The 15,743-nt window shown below is 45.6% G+C and overlaps 1 protein-coding gene across 1 annotated transcript in view; it reads left to right on the top strand.

Annotated features, from left to right (window-relative positions):
- LOC311244167 (ankyrin repeat and SAM domain-containing protein 1A) overlaps nt 1-15,743 on the top strand; it is a gene marked incomplete at both ends in the record, with an annotated part of 125,785 nt that overhangs the window by 108,787 nt on the left and 1,255 nt on the right. The window contains 11 exon segments of the mRNA XM_084333575.1: nt 4,331-4,429; nt 6,206-6,352; nt 7,104-7,211; nt 7,939-8,109; nt 8,682-8,819; nt 9,351-9,422; nt 9,719-9,805; nt 11,136-11,198; nt 11,202-11,243; nt 12,439-12,627; nt 14,276-14,509. Coding sequence (XP_084189701.1) covers nt 4,331-4,429; nt 6,206-6,352; nt 7,104-7,211; nt 7,939-8,109; nt 8,682-8,819; nt 9,351-9,422; nt 9,719-9,805; nt 11,136-11,198; nt 11,202-11,243; nt 12,439-12,627; nt 14,276-14,509 — 1,350 coding nt within the window.

The raw sequence follows: 15,743 nt of genomic DNA, 5'->3' as shown, positions 1-15,743 counted from the left end.
GTAGCTTCTTAAGCTGCGTCTCTATCTTCACACTCCTCCCTAAGTAGCTTCTTAAGCTGCGTCTCTATCTTCACACTCCTCTCTAAGTAGCTTCTTAAGCTGCGTCTCCATCTTCACACTCCTCCCTAAGTAGCTTCTTAAGCTGCGTCTCTATCTTCACACTCCTCTCTAAGGAGCCTCTTAAGCTGCGTCTCTATCTTCACACTCCTCTAAGTAGCTTCTTAAGCTGCGTCTCTATCTTCACACTCCTCCTTAAGCAGCTTCTTAAGCTGCGTCTCTATCTTCACACTCCTCTCTAAGTAGCTTCTTAAGCTGCGTCTCTATCTTCACACTCCTCTCTAAGGAGCCTCTTAAGCTGCGTCTCTATCTTCACACTCCTCTCTAAGGAGCCTCTTAAGCTGCGTCTCTATCTTCACACTCCTCTCTAAGGAGCCTCTTAAGCTGCGTCTCTATCTTCACACTCCTCTCTAAGTAGCTTCTTAAGCTGCGTCTCTATCTTCACACTCCTCTCTAAGTAGCTTCTTAAGCTGCGTCTCTATCTTCACACTCCTCTCTAAGTAGCTTCTTAAGCTGCGTCTCTATCTTCACACTCCTCTCTAAGTAGCTTCTTAAGCTGCGTCTCTATCTTCACACTCCTCTCTAAGGAGCCTCTTAAACTGCGTCTCTATCTTCACACTCCTCTCTAAGTAGCTTCTTAAACTGCGTCTCTATCTTCACACTCCTCTCTAAGTAGCTTCTTAAGCTGCGTCTCTATCTTCACACCACATTGCACTGGGAGGGTCTCAGATGTTAAATCATTATAGACCACGCAGTGTGTTCTATCAGTTAAATAGGATTTAAACCAAGCTAGTGCGAGACCCCGAATGCCAACATGATTCTCAAGCCGACCTAGAAGAATCGAGTGATCGATAGTGTCAAAGGCTGCACTGAGATCAAGCAATAAGAGCACAGAAGTGAGGTTTGAGTCAAGAGAGAGCAGTAAGTTATTTGTGACTTTGGTAACCGCCGTTTCGGTGGAGTGTAAGGCTCTAAAGCCAGATTGAAAATTTCATGAATTCGTTAGCCGAGAACGCATGGTTTAGGGCACTTGGTTGTTTCTGTGTAAGTTTTGTAACTGTGTCAAACAGAAACTTTGAGTTGTTTTTGTTTTCATTTATGAGCCTGGAAAAATATGAGGTTTTGGCAAGTGAGAGCGCCTTTTTGTAGTTACGTAAACTATCATTCCAGGCGAGGCGGAATACTTCGAGTTTGGTCCAACGGCATTTATGTTCAAGTTTGCGACAAGCCTTTTTAAAGGAGCGCGTTTCCTCCGTAAACCAGGGAGTTAGTTTTTGCGGAGCACGTTTAATTTTAGGCTTAAGGGGAGCGACAATGTCGAGCGTGCTACGAAGGGCGGCATTAAGTTTGTCTGTAAAGAGATCAAGGGGGCCAGAGTAAGAGAGGAAGGGGGAGAGAGGGTGTCTGGTAGGCAGTTAACTAGAGTTGGGAAAGTTGAGGCGTTAATACGACAGCTCATGTAGGATTCTACACTGTCTGGGCGAGAAACCGTCAGATCAATTTGAAATTTGATGAGGTAGTGGTCTGAGAGAGCAGGAACATAGGGGGAGACGGTCAAATTTGACACAGTGAGACCGCGGGCTAGGACTAGATCAAGGGTGTTCCCACCACTGTGAGTGGGTTGGTCAACGATTTGAATGAGACCGACAGAGTCAATGATGTCGGTAAAAGCCTTATTTAGGGGATCTAGAGTTTTGTTGGAATGAATGTTAAAATCACCAACAATTAAAATGTTATCTGAGCGCATAACAAGCTCAGAGATGAAAGTTGAAAATTCATCTAGGAAGAGGGTGTAAGGGCCTGGGAGGCGGTATAGGACAGCCATTACAAAGGATGCAGTGGAGGTAGGAATCAGACCGCCACACTTTCTGTTGGGTGGAGAGGGACGCAACAGGAGCACCTCAAACGAGGAAAACTTACAGTTTGCGTCGGATGTAAAGTTGTGCTTAGAGTCGTAAATTAGAGCAACTCCGCCTCCTTTCTTGGAGGTGCGTGCGATGTGGGAGCTACTAAAATTAGGGGGTGAGGCCTCGTTTAAGGGCAGAAAGTCATTAGGTTTAAGCCATGTCTCAGTGAGGCCCAATAGGTCGAGACTATGGTCTGTTATCAGTTCATTTACCAAAAGAGCTTTGGTTGGCAGAGAGCGGATGTTGATAAGACCAACCTTCACACACTCTGTATACTTAGCAGCCTGATCAATACTATCAGCATTATGCCTGATCAATACTAACCATGCAGGCTGTGCTTTTTCTCTTGTTGGGGTTTTATCTAAACTCTACTCTCGCTCTCTCTACCCCCCCCCCCCACCTTCTCTCTCTCTCCAGCCTTATTGCGCACCCACCCATGCAGGCACATTGACAACCGTAACAACAGAGAAAATGCTTGAGTCATGGTCTCTCTCTATGCGTGTAGTAATGACGCCACGGTCAGTAGCACCTTCTGGAGTTGTTGCGTCCCTCAGCAGTACTGTCTCTTAATGACTTCACGGACCTGCGCGCACACACACACACACACACACACACACACACACACACACACACACACACACACACACACACACACACACACACACACACACACACACACAAACAAACACTGGTATGGATTTCATTGCACCTGACTCACATTGACGCATGCACACATCACTCTCCCTTCCTCCCCCCTCCTCCCCTCCTCTCCCTTCCATATCCATCTTACCTCTACAACCTCTGAATGAAAAGCAGGTCATCAGCTCCAGACAACCCCCCCCCCCCCCCCATATTCCCTCACTCTGGTGTGTGTGTGTGTGTGTGTGTGTGTGTGTGTGTGTGTGTGTGTGTGTGTGTGTGTGTGTGTGTGTGTGTGTGTGTGTGTGTGTGTGTGTGTGTGTGTGTGTGTGTGTGTGTGTGTGTGTGTGTGTGTGTGTGTGTGTGTGTGTGTGTGTGTGTGTGTGTGTGTGTGTGTGTGTGTGTGTGTGCGTGCGCGCACTATGGGATTAGGGGCTTTATATTGAACAGTCAGCTGTAGGAGCACTGGGCGCCACAGAAAACCAGTAACCTTCAACTAAAGTGCAATGGTCAGAAGAACTCTTTGTGGCTAATTGGCCGTTCGAGGAATGGTTTGTAATAATAACTCCTTGAATCTTAATCCCCTACTATATAAATATATATATATATACAGTATGTTTTAATTCAATGTCCATTCCTTGGCAGGATTACCACAAAAACAGAATTAAATGACAATGCATGAGAATTGACCTATCTCAACCCCGCCCCTTTTTTTCTTGACCCTCCCATCACAACTGTCACTTTGTTTGTCCAAGGGAAGCAACAGTTGTGATTGGAGGGTTGAGTAAAAGAGGCCGGGGCTTGAGATGGGTCAACTGGCGAGACTGCCAACGAGTCAGTTGGCAGCCTTTCCAAGCAGAGCGTACTTCATAAACAAAAACAACTTCTTGTTCACGCCGTGGTTAAAACCTACTAACTTATCTTCAAAATATAGCCTGAGAACTACGCTACCAGTCGTCCCGATGAGGTACCGCGACTGATCTCACAATGATATATTACTGTTGAGAAATCAATATGTATTTATTGGCCAACTCCGTTGTCCAAGAGGTTAGATCATGTTTTGTGGAGGCTTGCCCCTCGCATACAATTCGATATTTGTTTTGTTTTATGTTATTTACGCTGCTCTACCGTCTAATCTATCTATACAATAGCTTTCTGACCCCTCCCCCTCACATCCCCCAGCGTTCTGCAGCTCTGACGTTGATTTATTGACCAGTGATCCGTTGTCTCTGCCCGCCCACACAGCCTTGAAGGTGATACTGGGCGTGAATGAATATGGGTTTGACCCTCGCTCACCCGTCCCACTGTCAACCCCCCCCCCACCCCCCACATGCACTTAAATCTCATTTAAAGGAGGTTATTGACGTCCCCCACTCTCTGCTGCACTCAGTAGGTTAGCTCCCAAGGAGGGGGACCTCTCACTCAGGAGAAATGTACCTTCTATCAGCATTATGCCTGATCAATACTATCAGCATTATGCCTGATCAATACTAACCATGCAGGCTGTGCTTTTTCTCTTGTTGGAGTTTAGCTAAACTCTACTATATAAACTACATTTAACCCATCAGACCCTTCGACACACAAATGCTGCGTTGTGGGTTTCCATCCAAACGACGTGACACAGAAAACCACTTACCCCCCCCCCCCCCCCCCCCCCCGACCTGGACGATGTAGTAGTATGTTCTGTTGCCTTTTCGCTGACCTTTCCGTGTCGTCTGTTTTTACAGGGGAGCAACGTGATGGAGGACCAGGACCTGAGGGAGATGGGGATCACAGACCCGAGCCACCGGAGGAAGATCCTGCATGCGGCGCGCTCCTTACCCAAGGTAAGAGGACCCAGAACTGAGCCTTGCAGCACACCTTTTAGTTATAGATAAAAGTTCTGATTGGGCTTGACCCGACTTCACACACTGACGCCTAGTAGATAGGTAATTCTGAAACCAGTCACAGGCATTACCATCCAAGCCAATGTTAGAATTTCTTTTTAGAAGCAGGCTTTATCAAAGGCTTTTTTAACAAATCCACAAAGAGGGCAGCACAATGTTTCTTCTTATCTAATGCCGAGATTATATCATCATATATCATCATCAGTGTCAACTACAATTGACCTCGTCTCAAGCCCCGCCCTCTTTTCTTGCAATAGTGACGGGAGGATCAATAAAAGAGGGTGGGGTTTGAGATCTCAGGTCTCACATACTGTGTGGATTTAGGTCGACAACTAGTCGCAAACCTTGTTGGCGGCGTCGATGAACTTCGCGCCCTTGTAGGTGATGGAGAGGACGATGGTGGGGACCTTCCTCATCTGCTCCGTCGACCTCTGGGAGACCAAACAAATCATTTGTAACCAAAGTGATGGCACAGCTAGTACTGTGATTGCCTCTAAAATTGCCTCTTAAGTTGATTATTTACTAGGGTTTCCAGGACTTTAGCTAGGCACGGTGACGTGCAGATAGGACAATAATTATCTGAATTGTGCCTATAACTTCCCTTATGCAAAGGAATCACTCAGGTCTCATGGGGCGACAGTGGCTCAGGAGGTAGAGCAGTCGTCTGGCAATCCGGAGGTTCCCAGTTCGATTCCCGCTCCTCCCGCAGCGTGTCGATGTGTCCTTGAGCAAGACACTTAACCCCTAATTGCTCCCGATGAGCAGGTTGGCACCTTGCATGGTTGCCTCCGCCTTCGGTGTGTGAATGTGTAAAATGTGAGTAACAAATTGTAAAGCGCTTTGGATAAAAGCGCTACAGTATATAAAAAATAGCCATTTACCAAAAAAAGCAGCCATTCATATGGATTTCCAAACTAGAGGAAATCTACCTGAAGTAATGGAAATATTAGATATATATAATAACTGGTGCAGCCAATTTAATAATAATAAAAAAAAAATACTGTAAATTATCCTCAAGTGTAGAACACTTTGAATCATCTGATCAGAGACATCTAACTGTGGGTAGGGCTGAAAGGAGAAATGTGAAGTGAGATCATTGTAATTTCCTATCAAATAAATGACCAGCCTCTGTAAAATGCCTATTAAAGGCGACGCAAATTGCATTCTGATCAGAGAGATCACACAGTCATCAACATTAATACATGTAGGCAAAGAATCTGATGTTTTGATTTGATTTAGATTCACTGCACTCCAAAATTCACCGGATTACAACATGAGCTAGTAACTACCTCCAGGTAGTAATCGGCTTTTGATTTCCTTACAGCCGCACTACATCTGTTTCTGATTCATCTAAACGGAAAGCCAATGTTGAGGGTCTCCTCAACGCCTGGCACAAGACCATGCAGCAATTTCTTCTGAAATTGTTTTTAAGCCATAAATATTGGATCTGATAATTTTTTTCTATAAAAAAACAGCATTTTAAAGTGAATTGTATCCTTTTAAATGCCCTTTTAAAATGAAAAACGTAGCTTTCGAAAGTTCTTGAAAGTCCTTGAATTTCATTTTGCAATGTCTGTGGGAACCCTGTGTATATATCCACATACCTCCATTTTATTTGAATGCCAATAAAAAGATGTATCGCAAGAAAAAAAAGAAGAAGGGAAGTGGATCCCAAGTGATCCCTCAGGAGTCTCACTGAGGGTGTCCCCCCTGCAGGTGAAGGCGCTGGGCTGTGATGGCAGCAGCTCCCTGTCCTCCTGGCTGGACATCCTGGGCCTGCAGGAGTACCTCCACAACTTCCTGGCCAGCGGCTACCGCAGTCTGGACTGTGTCAAGAACCTGTGGGAGCTGGAGATTGTTAACGTGAGTTCAAGTCCTTTATTAGATTAGATTAGATTAAAATGTGTTGTCGTCATACGGCACAAGTACAGTACAATCAGTTCGGCATCCAACCAGAGTGCAAATGTGCTGTAACAGTAAAGTGCAATAGTAATATATACAATGTACAGGTGATTTAAATATATAAATTATATCTACTGAGTGTAGTGCTAATCAGATGTATGTACAGAGTTGTAGTATTAATATGTACAGTGATACAGGCATAAAGACACGATGGTAGTAAGTCATACTGGCCAATATAGTAACTAGTAAGAGTAGGTAAGGGATATATATAGATATAGATATAGTATCTACAGATATGTATAGATATAGTATCTACAGATATGTATAGATAATAGTATGTACAGATATAGAAAATAGTATCTACAGATATGTATAGATATAGTATCTACAGATATGTACAGATATAGATATAGTATCTACAGATATGTACAGATATAGATATAGTATCTACAGATATGTACAGATATAGCTATAGTATCTACAGATATAGATATAGTATCTACAGATATGTACAGATATAGATATAGTATCTACAGATATGTATAGATATAGTATCTACAGATATGTACATATATAATAGTATCTACAGATATAGATAATAGCATCTACAGATATGTACAGATATACAGTAGATATTCTAGCAGGGGCTGTTGGAGAGTGTCCTTACTACTGTGTCTCCACTTAATCACCACTTCATTTGTTTTGCCTCCAGGTGCTAAAGATCACCTTGCTCGGACACAGGAAGCGCATCATCGCCTCTTTAGCAGAGCGACCCTATGAGGAGCCTCCTGTCAAGCCTCCTCGTCTCTCCCAGATCAGGGTGAGCGGCACCCTGGGAAAACACCCACACCCACTTCCTGTTTGGAAAGAGAGAGAGAGAGAGAGAGAGAGAGAGAGAGAGAGAGAGAGAGAGAGAGAGAGAGAGAGAGAGAGAGAGAGAGAGAGAGAGAGAGAGAGAGAGAGAGAGAGAGAGAGAGAGAGAGAGAGAGAGAGAGAGAGAGAGAGAGAGAGAGAGAGAGAGAGGAGAGAGAGAGAGAGAGAGAGAGAGAGAGAGAGAGAGAGAGAGGGAGAGAGAGGGAGAGAGAGGGGGAGAGAGAGGGAGAGAGAGGGAGAGAGAGGGAGAGAGAGGGAGAGAGAGGAGAGAGAGGGAGAGAGAGGGAGAGAGAGGGGAGAGAGAGGGGAGAGAGAGGAGAGAGGAGAGAGAGAGAGAGAGAGAGAGAGAGAGAGAGAGAGAGAGAGAGAGAGAGAGAGAGAGAGAACCCAGTGTCGACAGCTGAAATTCCTTTTCCAATAACATTGCAAATTGTTTTTGAGAGAAATGTTCGGCTATAGCCAGTGCTCACACTAGCATCACTCAAAGGAGGTCGCTTTAATGCCTGGTTTCTTAAACCTTCAAGTCGCAAGAGGCAAAGGCGTTGAAAGATATCACAGACGTATGACTATAGTATAGAGACCCACCGCAAGAATGGCCGATGCCCCACTTTGGTTCCCGACCCGTAGATGACTAACCCGGGCCGTGACGTGTGTCTCTGTCTGTTCCCCTCCAGTGCCAGGACCTCCCAGGCTCCCAGATGCCCTCTCCCGTCAGCCACATGGACTCCTGCTCGGGTCGCTCCATGGACCCGCTGCTGCCGCTGGGAGAGCCAGGCAGGAAGAAAGGGCCGGATCAGGACCACGACGTGACCCAAAGAGTCCGCGGTGAACGGCACAGACCTCACGTACGTCATTATTATAGACATCTGTTGTTGTCGCCTATTATATGACACACAATACTGAGAGATATTAGCATTTATTAGTTATTGTGTTCATTTTTTAGGGATGTCCCTGTCGGATCGGAACAGATCGGAATCCGAGCCGATGGCTGGATATTTTTATTGATCGGTATCGGGGATATTAAGCCCAATCAAATTCAGATCCTTTTTGTTGTTAACATAAATCAAAACCATTAAGGGAAAGCTGTTTTCTTTAAGCAGAACTATTAAATTACCAAGCTTATCCTACATTGAAATGGTTTTTACTGACTTTAATATACCTGAAGTATACACTGTGCTGCTATATAGGGAGGTGTAGTGGTTATGTCATTGTTGTTTCCGGCCGGTTCCACCTCGCTTTGAAATTGCAATGTATTTCCAATGGACACATTTCTAAATCGTCTAGTTTAAAACAAATAAAGCATGAACATTGGCACGGCGTACCGGTGTGTATTCATCCACAATCTATAGCTCAACATGAAACAATTCGCAAATTAATCGTGACATGTCTGCCGTCTGCCGACTGTTTCCTCCCACAGGATCGGTACGAGGAGCGACTACGAGAGCCCCGCCTCACCCTGCGACCCCCCAGCCTGGCGGCGCCCTACGCCCCCGTGCAGAACTGGCACCACCAACCCGAGAAGCTCATCTTTGAGTCCTGCGGTTACGAGGCCAACGTGAGTATCGAGTACCGCTGGTTAAAGATAAAGATACGAACACAGAGGCGTCTCGTTCGTGGTGGAGCACATTTCTGTCTGATAGGTGGTGACGACAGTGGCTCAGGAGGTAGAGCGGTCGTCTGGTAATCCCCGGAGGTTCCCGGTTCGATTCCCGGCGGGCAGCGTGTCGAAGTGTCCTTGAGCAAGACACTTAACCCCCTAACTGCTCCAGAGGTTGCACTTTTACTGTTTTACATTTGCACTATGGTTAGATGCCAATTTATTTTTGTCGTATCGTACTTATTCTGTATAATGACGATACATTTGAATGTACTGTAATCTAATCTACATTGCACTTTAGTGCTCCTTTGCACTCTGCTTGGATGCTAACTACATTTAGTTGTACATTTGCACTTGTACCCTGTGCAGTGACAATAAAGTGGAATCGAACCTAATTTAATTTAATCTAACCTAATCTAACCTAATCTAATTGAATATAACCTAATCTAATCTATTAATACACAATTTGTCTTTCCTGACTCCCTGCAGTACCTGGGTTCTATGCTCATCAAGGACCTGCGGGGCACTGAGTCTACCCAGGACGCCTGCGCCAAGATGAGAGTAGGTTACTCCCCTGCCTCTCTCCGGCCTCCAGAGATAAAACTGTCTATTTGCAATATCTCCAGTAACTCAACTGTATATGCATATTGTATCTTAATGTTTCATGATGTTGTTTTATGTTGATGTATGTCCTGTTTTTTAATACCAGGGACCATGATGGAAATAAGTGCTTGCATTTTTATCATGTTTTTTTATCCCTTGGATGATGTCTGTAATCCACAATAAAAATCAATCAATCAATCAAACGCACTAATGTCCTCCTCTGTCTCTCCGGCGTCCTTTGTTTTGTCTCCCAGAGGTCGACGGAGCAGATGAGGAAGGTCCCCACCATCGTCCTCTCCATCACCTACAAGGGCGTGAAGTTCATCGACGCCGCCAACAAGGTTTGCGACTAGTCGTCGTCGACCTAAATCCACACAGTACTATCTGAGACCTGAGACCTAAAGGTCTGGTTAGAATTGACCTAGAATCTCAAACCCCGCCCTCTTTTATTGATCCTCCCATCACTATTGCAAGAAAGGAGGCTTGAGATTAGGTCAATTGTAGTCGACACTGAGAGGCTCGGGTGTCATTGGAGTGCCACCGAGAGGGCATGTCTTCTGTCCTAGACTCCTTTTCCTCCTCTCTGCAGTTAACTCTGCAGTTAACATTTCCTCCTGTAAGTCAGACCTGACATACAGACATTTCAGTTGGAAGGAGAGATGCAGAGTTCATTTTTCAGAAATCAAGTGTTTCTGGCATTGCTGTTATTCTTTGCCCCGATTTTAAAATGTTGAACGATAAGATTCCCGGTCAGTCAGACCTTCCTCAGGCAAACATGTTTGTTGGGTGAAGTTACCAAAGAGTTACCCAAAAAAATAAATCATTGTTGACTGTTGCAAAGGAAAACAATGCTTGTTTGTGCAACATTTCTGTCTTCTCCTAATAATAATAATAATAATAATAATAATAATAATAATAATAATAATAATAATAATAATAATAATAATAATAATAATAATAATAATAATAATAATAATAATAATTCATTACATTTATATAGCGCTTTTCTAGACACTAGTGCTCCCCACAATGTAGGGTGGGAATTGCCCCCTTCACCACCACTGGTAGCACCCAACCTTGGGCTACGCAGGCTCAATGGCTGCCATACACTGGCACCAGGCACACATCACACTACACAATGGCTGAACGGCTCAGGAGACAGGGATTGATATCAGCCAATTAAGGGGAAGGGATGATTAGGTGGCCTTGATGTCAGAGACCTGATTGGGAATTTGGCCAGGAACGTTGGGGAATAGGCGCCCTGGGTTCTTTAATCGATGAAGAGATTGGGTGTTGCAAAGACTTTTTTTTCCCATAAATTTTGTCATTAAAATTGGTGTCTCAATATCTTTTTAGAATATTTGTATACGTATAATATATTTGTAACATATAATATAACCAATAGGGCATACAGACCCTCATCTGCACCTTTGTATACACGGTTTATTTTTCTCATTCTTTTTATATTCAGAGTTAAATATATTGTTTACGCTGTTTATTTTTCTCATCTTTTTATATTAAAATCGAATTGTATTGCCTATATTATGTCTTTCTACTATTACCCTGCCCATACCTGTACCTCCCCCCTCCCCCATGCTGCTATGACGCCCCAATTTCCCCCAAGGGGATCAATAAAGGAATATCTTATCTCATCTCATCTCCTCTTCTCAGAACATCATAGCAGAGCATGAGATACGGAACATATCCTGCGCGGCCCAGGACCCGGAGGACCTCTAGACCAGCCACCACTACTGCCACGTGTTCAGCACCGTGGACCTGGTGAGGACGACCTACTGTACCTACTGTACCTACCTGCTGGTTTTCTTCTTCTTTGGCATTTTTCCACGCTCCATTTCCTCTCGGTAGATTTGCCGTCTCTCGACACGCAGGGGTGTAAAAAGTACCCAGAAATTATACTTAAGTGAAAGTATGGGTATACCGCCTCAAAATCATCGTACTCCAGTGAAAGTCAGAGTATCTGGCTAAAAACACACTTGAGTAAAAGTCAAAACGTTTCTACTTTTAAATGTACTAAATTAAATGTACTAAAAACTTTTTTTCCGACTGTCTATTCTTCTGATAGCAGGTGTTTAATCAAAGATCCTCGCTTTCTAGTCTTGCACAAGGACCATCAGCATGGGTATGGGCGGGTTCATTTTCCATTGATGGGGATTTGATTGGCTGTTTTTAAATAAAGTGCGGCTGCAGTTAACTAACGTTAACGTTAGTTTGGCCAGAGAAACAAATATACTCATTAATTGTAGGTCTGCATTTTAAATGTAAGGAGTAAAAAACTATGTTTTTTTTTTCTTCTGAAATGTAATTGAGTAAAAAGTACAAGTATACAAACCTAATAATACTTGAGTAAAGTACAAATCCCCCGAAACGGTACTTAAGTATTGTAACAAAGTACAATTACTCAAGTACTTTACACCCCTGGTGCTCACCTCTGGCTTAATTGGCCGCCTGGAACAGTGTGTGCCGTTGGAGTTCACCACCTCCGACCGAGCCCAGCGCTTCCCGCAGCACGGTCTGTTTAACGGGAGCAGGGTTCGCACAAGGTCCTTGAAGTGCTTAAAGTGCTTGATTTTAGTCAAGTAAAGGCCTGGAATTCATTGAAAACAGCCAAGTTTTTAACAAGGTGCTTAAAATGTCATTGAAATTCAAATCAAGCATTCACATTCACAGTTTTGTTCATCCATCATAAAACATTTCTGAATCAAGAAACACATTTTTTTTTATCTGAAGTGTAATTAATTGTCGGAAATTGGTTGCCATAAATATTGGATCTGATTTTTCAGTGAATTGTATCCTTTTAAATGCCCTTTTTAAAAGGAAGAATAGTGCTTGGAAAAGTACTTGAAAGTCCTTGCATTTAATTTCGCAATGTCTGTGGGAACCCTGTGGGGGAGACCGAGGGAGCAGAATACTGATCAGGACGTCCCTCTCTCCCTCCCGCCTCCCCCTTTGACAGAACCTGACCTATGAGATTATACTGACGCTGGGACAGGCGTTCGAAGTAGCCTATCAGCTGGCTCTCCAGGCCCAGAGGACCAAACAGCAGCAGCAGAGCCTCCCGCCTATACCCGGGGGGTCGGAGGTCATCGAGACCAAGTCCAGTCGGCCGGTGCCGAAACCGCGGGGGCCCGCTCGCAAGTCGGGGGTGAGTAGAACATGGGTCTATATATATACACACGTAACACACAACCAGGTCTATATATACACATACAGTAACACACATCCAGGTCTATAAATACACACGTAACACACAACCAGGTCTATAAATACTGTACACACATAACACACATCCAGGTACATGTATGTATGAAACCTCTTCATGTCCAGGATATACGCAATAGGAACAGGGACATCTGAGAACATAATTATTTGTTGTTAGATGTGATTTAGTACAGAATTCCATAACTTGTCTTTAATGTACTGTACGTAGGTGGGGAGAGCGAAACTCCTTCTTAAACATCCTCTCGTTGTCATCCTCAAGGACCCCTGTATGACATACAGACAAGCACATGTACGCAGACACACACACAAACACACACACACACACACACACACACACACCCCTACAGTATGTCTCAAGTCTAAAAGCATTCTTGTGTCTTGACTTTGGACGAGCGACAGACACGTTGTTTGATCAGCGTGTCGGCCCGCAGCAGGCCGCCTCCCACCACCGCACTCTAATCACATTGTGCTGATCTGCCTCCAGCTGTCGCATTTATTCCATTAAAGAGATGGACCTTTTGCTGAATATATTAACGTGATAATGACTCTGGGGCCGACCACGCGTCTCCTTGTCGGCGGGATAATGGACTAAGCGGGTCCTGGCTCCACGTCTCCTCGTCCCTCGCCGTCCTCTTGTCTCCTCTCGTCTCGCCTCCTCGCTCTCGCTTGTGTATTCCAATATCCCTGCTGTCTTTACACTGTTCAATATTTCTCCCTCTTATCTCATTCCACTCTCTGCCTCTCCGTCTCTTTGTGTGTCTCCCCCTCTCTCTCTCTATCTCTGCCCCCCCCTACCACCTCTCACTATCTCTGCCCCCCCCTACCACCTCTCTCTATCTCTGCCCCCCCTACCACCTCTCTCTCTATCTCTGCCCCCCCCCCCCTACCACCTCTCTCTCTATCTCTGCCCCCCCCCCTACCACCTCTCTCTCTATCTCTGCCCCCCCCTACCACCTCTCACTATCTCTGCCCCCCCCCCTACCACCTCTCTCTCTATCTCTGCCCCCCCCTACCACCTCTCTCTCTATCTCTGCCCCCCCTACCACCTCTCACTATCTCTGCCCCCCCTACCACCTCTCTCTCTATCTCTGCCCCCCCCCCCCTACCACCTCTCTATCTCTGCCCCCCCACCCTCTCTCTCTTTCTCTCTCTCTCTATCTTCCTCCTCTCTGCCTCACTTGCTCTCTCTCTCTCTCTCTCTCTCTCTCTCTGCCCCCCCTACCCTCTCTCTCTATCTCTCTCTCCTCTCTGCCTCACTTGCTCTCTCTCTCTCTCCCTCCTCTCTGCCTCACATGCTCTCTCTCTCTCCCTCCTCTCTGCCTCACTTGCTCTCTCTCTCTCCCTCCTCTCTGCCTCACATGCTCTCTCTCTCTCCCTCCTCTCTGCCTCACATGCTCTCTCTCTCCTCTCTGCCTCACTTGCTCTCTCTCTCTCCCTCCTCTCTGCCTCACATGCTCTCTCTCTCCTCTCTGCCTCACTTGCTCTCTCTCGCTCTCTCTCCACTCTGCCTCACTTGCTCTCTCTCTCTCCCTCCCTCCTCTCGTCCTCCTGGCGGTGTCTGTCTCTCTCAGGACTCTCCTCCTCTCGACAGTCGTTGCTGTTACTGTTCCACCTGCACCACCTGCACCACCCACCGTCCTTCCTTCCTCCCGCTGCCCTCCGTCAGCCCTGCCGCCCAGGTGCTGCCGTCTCACCCTCGCCTCTCCTTGCCTCGCCTCTCCTCTCCTTCTCCTCTCCTCTCCTTGCATCTCATCCTCCTTGCCTCGCCTCTCCTCTCCTTGCCTCTCCTCGCCTCTCCTCTCCTCGCATCTCATCCTCCTCGCCTCGCCTCTCCTCTCCTTGCCTCGCCTCTCCTCATATCTCATCCTCCTCGCCTATCCTTGCCTCGCCTCTCCTCGCCTATCCTTGCCTCGCCTCTCCTTGCCTCTCCTTGCCTCTCCTCACCGCTCCTTGCCTCGCCTCTCCTTGCCTCTCCTCGCCTCTCTTCTCCTCTCTTCTCCTCGCCTCGCCGCTCCTCGCCTCTCCTCGCCTCTCCTCTCCTCTCCTGGTCTATCCTATCCTCTCCTCTCCTCTCCTGGCCTATCCTATCCTCTCCTCTCCTCTCCTCGCCTCGCCTCTTCTCCCCTCTCCTCTCCTGGGCCCTCATTTATCAACGTTGCGTACGCACAGATATGTGCGTAACCCCTGCGTACGATCATTTCTAAGCAAAGTGTGGGACTTATCAAATTGAACTTGTGCTTGACTTTGTGCGTATATCTAAGCACAGCTCGGAGCATGCGTAGCTGACGCCCGGTGGTAGAAGATGAAACCTGCATGTCTGCAACGCGGAAATAAGCTTCCATGCATTACTTCCAACACTGGCGTGTTCAACATATGGCCCGTAATTCATTATAGTTCATTGTAAAATAGCGACAGTAGTGTAATTATAACGGGCTCACGCGCGAACAAGAGGTTGGCTGCTTGTTTGACACGGGGGGCAGAGGCAGAACACCCACCTCCAAACGCGATTAAATATTGTTTCCAATAAAAAGTGACATACTATTATTTTGTGTCATGTTTCCAAATAAGATTGGCCACAACGAAATGCTTTCTACTTCAATTTGTTGGTTAGAATAGATTACCTCGCTCCGTTGAAACTTCACTGAGACTAAAAGTAAAAGTCTTTTCTTCTTTTTGTGAGCTCCCGCACACAGACATGATGGAATTCAAGTGCAAGTTTGTATTGATCACATATAGGCAGGCTACATCATACATGGCAGTGAGATTCATTGTTCTTGTATATGCTCTCGTATTATTGTTTATATTGGCTACCCAATACCGACATCAAAATAGATTGTATGCATCTATAAATCATATGCAGCAGGTAGAAAATTGACGGAAAATCTGTCGCGATTTGGAATAAAATTGAGGAGAACTTTAATCCCTGGGTATTAATCGAACAAAACGGAAAAAGGCAGTCATATTCCAGCACGGTCTTTATTAGTTAATATGGTCTTTAAGTTAATAGATATCATATCCGACATCACCGTACGTGTACAT

The sequence above is a fragment of the Notolepis coatsorum genome, assembly GCF_963971535.1.
Source record: "Notolepis coatsorum genome assembly, chromosome: 17".
Taxonomy (NCBI): Eukaryota; Metazoa; Chordata; class Actinopteri; order Aulopiformes; family Paralepididae; genus Notolepis; species Notolepis coatsorum.
The sequence above is the reverse complement of the archived record's forward strand: the minus strand, read 5'-3'. Positions and strand labels throughout refer to the sequence as shown.